Source organism: Pelophylax lessonae (genome assembly GCF_965119305.1).
Source record: "Pelophylax lessonae genome assembly, chromosome: 13".
Lineage (NCBI taxonomy): Eukaryota > Metazoa > Chordata > Amphibia > Anura > Ranidae > Pelophylax > Pelophylax lessonae.
In genome coordinates, this window is record NC_138780.1 from 156,808,201 (window position 1) to 156,815,106 (window position 6,906).

Below are 6,906 nucleotides of genomic sequence, written 5' to 3' on the forward strand. Positions count from 1 at the left end.
AGTCCATCCAGCACTCCAGATGCTGATCCATTGATTCCTTGATCTTTGTCAAATCTGATTTTTAAATGCAGCAAACAAACCCTAATGATGTTGCTACTTTGGAGTCCTCCAATTTCTCCATCACATTCAATCTCTGAAGAAGAGGAAGATCTTTGAGTTCCCAAATTGTATTGCTTGTTCTGTCATCTCCTTGTGAGCACATACCAATATTCAAAGAGTTTGGACTCTCAGACCTTTTGTTGGGTGCTCTCATTGGATTTTGTACATGGGTACAGAATCTTTTCTGTTGTGTCCAGATGCCTAGATCACAAAGCTGTCTAAACAAAATGACAAATTCCTTGGCAGGTAAAACAGTTTAGATACACTACAGTGTATATAACAATGTATTTAGCTTTTTGTCTGTTCAACTTTAAAGAAATGGCTAACTATAGCTGCTAGAGCCTGTTTTCTTCTGCCTCTTAAATAATATCTCAGCAAGAAGGAACAGGTATAAATGACATGTTACCTGACCAAATGAGGTACATATTTTATGGGAATCTTTCTTTTTTTCATCTATATTACACTGAATGAAATGTTCCTCTCCCACAAGCGAAAAGAATGCTCTGATACAAATTGCTAGGCACTTCAAACCGTTGGCATTGTTTAATGAGAAATTGTTACAGAGCTTTGAACCTTCACATGAAACTCAGATTGTTTGCCAGGAGCACTGAATGAATAACAAAGGTGGTGGAGGGGAAAAAAGGCATTCCTAATTATTGTTTGTGAATGTAATTTGCATTTGCAAAGCTGTTACATTATTTAGTACGACCAAGGAATCACATTTCTCATTTCAAGCTTGATGCCTGGATATGTGAAAGGATGATTGCAGAATTACCTTACAAGCTACAATGATGCAGTATACCTCATTCACTGTGGTGGCCATTATGGAAACCAAATCAATTATAGCATCCAGAAAACTATAGAGGCAACAGAGACCTACAAAAGACCCTGATATCAAAGCTGAACGTAATTTAAAACAAATCACTCAATGAGTTATAAACTCATTTTTTTAAATCAATAAATGTATAAGATAATGGAAAATTGAATGACAGATACTTACTGCAATTTTCCTTTCCAGACGAGCTCCTTGGCATCACACCTGGTAGGGCCTCGCCCCACCACACCATCAGGACTGTAGCTGATACATTCGTGCTCCACTTGCAGCTCAGCATTATGTAACAAGTCCTACTAAGCTGGGTAGGAGCTATGCTCCCATGGAGCTTATTGGGAAAGGAAATTTGCGGTAAGTATCTGCCATTCAAATTTTCCTTTTCCCTGTCATGTCCATGTCAACGCACCTGGGAAATAATTAGCCACAGAAGGAAGGGATAATATTATACAGTTTTTAATTTTGGCTAGAAGCCGAAGCCAGAATGCCAAATTTGGCTGTTGTCAAGGCTCTATAAAGTAATGAGCCATGAGTGTATGTATTGAGACCTATGTAGCCACCCTGCAGATTGTCTCTGGGGACACTCAACCTGCTGCTGCCCATGAAGTTGATAGACTTCTATTGGAGTGCTCTGTGACTCCCTTTCAACTTGTAGGCCAGGGTGATAAGCTTGTTCCACTCGGAATGACAAACAGGTGTTCCTCCTTTCTAAAGTCATCTGTCACCTCCATATAGGATCTTAGAGCTTGGCCCACGCCCAACAAGCTAACCTCTTGGGCACTCCCTGACAGGAATGTAGGAAGGACAATTTCTTGTGTGATACAGAATCTCGAAGCCACTTTACGCAAAGTTGAACATTGGTCTGAGTACAACCCTGTCCAGGAAAAACGTGACACAGGGCTCTTTAAAGTGTAGGGCTGCTAAATCTGACACTCTTCTGGCTGATCCCGCTCACCACTAGAAAAGCTGCCTTTAGCAAGAGATACCATATGCATCCACACTGATTGAAGATATCTGATGCCAAAAAGTCCAGCACCAATGGGAGGTCCCCATTTTGGGAACATCAGGCTTTTAGGAGGTTTCAAATGAATTGCCCACTGGGTGCCAGTGAAAGCAGAAATAGCTGAAGCTTGCATAAGAATAGACCTAAATCAAGCCCCACCTGCAGGAACTCCAAAACTTGTGGGTAGTTCAGTGCAAAATCTTGATCAACTGTAAATTCTGTGAATGTAAGCCATACTCTGCTATACGCACTATTGGTGCTGGCTTTCCTTGCCTTCATGAGGGTATTAGGGACCATTGCAGGGCATCAGAGACCTATCAGCCTCTGCTTTTCAAGACCCAGGACAATAGCCTGAGCCTTTCAGGTGCTCGATGGTGATTGGGACCTTGAAAGAACAAATCCAAACTCACTGGCAGAGAGAGCGACTCGACACAACCAGAGGAGCAGAGGGTACCAGGGCCTCTTTGGCCAATCCTGAATGACTGCCAAAATCATAACTTTCTCTTGTAACAGCAGGAATTGCCATTCCATGGTCAGTGTACATGGAAAAATACTATGGCAACTTGGAGTTGAATGACCTCCAGCAGGAATGACCACGCTGTTAGATCCCAAAACAACTGCAGTAGTAGGGACAACTCGTTGTTGTCCAGGGCTGTTCTGGACAGATAGTCCACTTGAAGATTCTTCTGACAAAGCACATAGACTTCTGATAACTACTGCAGATAAACTTGAGCCTATTCCACAATTGGAGAGACCTCCTTCAAGACAGAGAGACTGCATGCACCCCCTTGTTTCCGTATGTAGGCCACAGTCATCATATTGTCTAGCTTCATCAGCACAGATCCACCCCAGAGTAGATGTTTGATATCTAGGAGAGCCTGAAATTCTGTTCTCAACTCCAGGATGTTGGAAACTACCCTGGAGCCTTGAAAAGGCCATTGGTCCTGAACCTATTGGTTTTGGAATAGGTCTCCCCACCCCCTCTAACTGGCATCCAACTGTACAACCAGCCACTGGGTTGCCAGCAGGGAGTAACATCTCAGCAGATTCTGCTTTTCTGACCACCAGTCCAGGCTCGCTCTCATGCAGGATGTGATTTATAGCTTCTGCTCAAGGTCCTATGACCACCACTGAGCCAGAAATCTGACTCAAAGGGACAACCTGACTGTTAGAATGGTCGAAGTCATGATACCCATAAGATGCAAGCATTCCGACACTAGAATCTCTCTGAGCTGCTGCCATTGTCTTCAGGATTATAGGAATCTGAGTAAACACAAGATGGTTCTTCTCCCTCTTGATCAACCGTCTAAACTTCTCTAGCATCAAGATTTTTATTTTAAAGTGTCTCTGTCTGCCAAATAATGGTATATGCAAATCCCTTTGGACTGCAGGTACGCCACCAGAGCTAGAAGGACTTTTGTAAATACCCTGGGCAACGTGGTCAAACAGAAGGGCAAACATACAAATTGGTAATGAAGCTGTCTTATTGCAAACCATAGAAATCTTTTTTTTTTTTTTTTTTTCTCATTAACTTTGTTTAATGGTCTCAAAAAATTTGGTGACAGGTTTTTTGGTCAAGTTGTTCCCACTTAAAAATTACCGATTTAAAAACACTAATAACTTAAAACTGCCACAAACAAATGGTCCACAAAAGATTCCTTTCCTTCTGAAGCTTTTACGATGCATGGTTATCATTAGCCAGTCTTTTACTATTAAACTTAAATGGCCAATTGAGACAAACAGTTCTGAGACCGATCTTCCACCACTGGTTAAGACTGAGGTGGCGCTGGATAGTTGAAATATTCATTTGGTTTTCTGGGCCTTCTGGGCAGACTTTGTGACCTTGCCAGCACCTGCTGCCTTCTTTTCAACAGCCTTGATGACACCAACAGCTACAGTCTGCCTCATGTCACGCACAGCGAAGCGACCAAGGGGAGGATAGTCAGAGAAGCTCTCCACACACATGGGCTTGCCGGGGATCATGTCAACGATGGCAGCATCACCAGATTTCAGGGACTTGGGATTTTCTTCCAGTTTCTTACCAGAACGACGGTCAATCTTCTCCTTCAGCTCCGCAAACTTGCAGGCAATGTGAGCAGTATGGCAATCCAGCACAGGCGCATAGCCAGCACTGATCTGTCCTGGGTGGTTCAGGATAATTACCTGTGCGGTGAACTGACCAGCTTCCAATGGTGGGTCGTTCTTGCTATCACCAGCAACGTTACCACGACGGATATCCTTCACGGAAACGTTCTTTACGTTGAAACCAACGTTGTCACCGGGCAAAGCCTCAGTCAAAGCTTCATGGTGCATTTCCACAGACTTGACTTCAGTTGTTACATTAACTGGAGCAAAGGTAACCACCATACCTGGCTTCAGGATACCAGTTTCAACACGACCAACTGGTACTGTACCAATACCACCAATCTTGTACACATCCTGCAGAGGCAGACGAAGAGCCTTGTCAGTGGGGCGGCTAGGTGGCAGAATGCTGTCAAGAGCTTCCAGAAGAGTGGTTCCAGCAGCTTTTCCCTCTTTGCGGGAAATGTTCCATCCCTTGAACCATGGCATATTGGAGCTTGGTTCCAGCATGTTGTCACCATTCCAACCAGAGATGGGCACAAAGGCAACGGTATCTGGGTTGTAACCAATTTTCTTGATGTAAGTGCTGACTTCCTTTACAATTTCCTCATATCTCTTCTGACTGTATGGTGGCTCAGTGGAATCCATTTTGTTTACACCAACGATAAGCTGCTTCACACCCAGAGTGTAGGCCAGAAGAGCATGTTCACGAGTTTGTCCATTCTTTGAGATACCAGCCTCAAATTCACCAACACCGGCAGCAACAATAAGCACGGCGCAGTCAGCCTGAGAAGTACCAGTGATCATGTTCTTGATGAAGTCTCTGTGGCCAGGGGCATCAATAATGGTAACATAGTACTTGCTGGTCTCAAATTTCCACAGGGAAATGTCGATGGTAATACCTCGTTCACGCTCAGCCTTCAGTTTGTCCAAGACCCAAGCGTATTTGAAGGAGCCCTTTCCCATCTCAGCAGCTTCCTTCTCGAATTTTTCAATGGTACGCTTGTCGATCCCACCACATTTGTAGATGAGATGTCCAGTTGTTGTGGACTTGCCAGAATCTACGTGTCCAATGACGACGATGTTGATGTGTGTCTTTTCCTTTCCCATTGTGGAGTTTTAGATGTTGGCGATGGACACCTTGTAAATTCGCCGCAGACCCGGTGAGGAAGAGGCAAACCATAGAAATCTTTGAAAGAAGCAAGCCGCCAGAATATGAAAGTATGCGTCCATTAAATCTAACGACAGAAGCCAATCTTTTGACAGTATGACCTTCAAGATTGTTTGTTCAGCTCTCTCAAATCTATCACAGGTCTCCATGAACCTGACTTCTTCCAAACCAAAAAAAGGGGAGAAGAGACCCCAGAAAAATATTTGTGTTGAGAAACTGCAACTATCCTGTTTCTGTATTCTGATTCAGCAGAGTTTCGACATATGTCAAGAGCACATCCTACTTTTCACTGGACAGAGGCATTTTTGTCAGTATAAATTGCTGGCAAAGCAGTTTGTGGATGTGTGCCGGATGGTTGACAACACCTGTTACGGAACAGGGCACCCCTGAGCAGGTACCTCCGTTGACAGATGCTCCTAGTGCTTCCCGAGGGCTCCAAGCACTCCACCAGAGACCGTAAGCACTTCAGACTCCACGAACCGCCGCAGCTTGGTTAGGGTCTTGGCATCTCCTACCCACCCTGGACCAACGACAAGGCTCCAGGTTCCTGTGGGTGAACCTCTCTTTCCCCAGAGAGTGCAGCACGAACAAGCTCTACACAAGCTCTTACAAGAGCTTAGTGATTCTCTAAGGGAGTATGGAAGACCATAGCAATCCCTGCAGCAGATTCCCCCAATAACGAGACAAAGCTCCGAGATGAGGGTAAAACAGGAACAACATTTATTGGAAGAACAGAGCACACTTTTATACAGAAATTGGAACATCCCTCCCCCAACAACCGCCTTCCCATTGGTCAATTGCAAAGCACTTGCAGTCCTCACCAAGGTCCTCTCCAGCATATGCAAATGAGGGCTTGAGAATGAGTCAATAGTGATTGGTCAGATAGCTTTGACCAATGCAAGGAGACAGAAGCCCCAGGGGGCAATCAATGCACACAACAGTCAGACACAGAACAATGGTTCCCTAGCGAGCCCTCAATACACATCACTCTGAGTGTCAATAGACCGCCAGTCTCCTCAGAACTTCCTGTAATGCCCATATTAGGAGTTGGCTTCCTGTTCCTTACAGTTTACAGGAATACGTTTTAGCTTCCAGGAGAGGCAAGGCTCCATTAGCCACATGTTTAAAGAAACACAAAAGGACACAAAAATGCATAACTCCCAGTCTACTGAACAGAACCCCTACATTCAACCCATCCCCAGATAGCCTGGATCTGAGCGCTCAACATATCCAAACAGCGCTCAGATGCCACAAACACAGTCAAATCGCCATGGAGCCAAAGTCTTTTAAAGTCTGGTCCATAGTCCAAAGGCAGCAGGCGGGCAACCAGGCTCCTCCAATGCAATGTGGCGAGACTGGTCTCGTCACATCTCTCCCCCTTTCCAAAAAGACTAACAGGGTACCTGACCTTCTGCCGGTCAGTGCCCTTGTTAGTCCAGCAGCCCACCCACAAAACAGAAACAGCAGTACAGCCCACCCAAAAGAACTGGCTACTACACCTGGGTAGAAGAGAAATTTGTCCATGTCCAGGTGCCTCACCTTGGCTGTGTGGGAGACTGGCAGACTGCCTTGGTGGGTTGCTGAGTGGGCAGAGACCAGCGGTACTCTGCCCTGGTGCCAGCGCTACCACAGAAGTAGCCTGGTTGGAGACGGGTTGTTGGAGGGGGAGACCGACTGTCTCCCCATTGGCTAAACAGCCCTGTTGCTGGGGGTCAGGACCGA

At 45.3% G+C, this 6,906-nt stretch overlaps 1 protein-coding gene across 1 annotated transcript; it reads right to left on the bottom strand.

Moving 5' to 3' along the window:
* Positions 1-3,507: 3,507 nt before the first annotated feature.
* Positions 3,508-5,195, bottom strand: LOC309569470 (elongation factor 1-alpha, somatic form). The gene has a single exon (XM_082275315.1). It carries the CDS (start codon positions 5,121-5,123, stop codon positions 3,735-3,737), a length of 1,389 nt encoding a protein of 462 aa, XP_082131441.1. The 5' UTR covers positions 5,124-5,195; the 3' UTR covers positions 3,508-3,734.
* Positions 5,196-6,906: the final 1,711 nt, after the last annotated feature.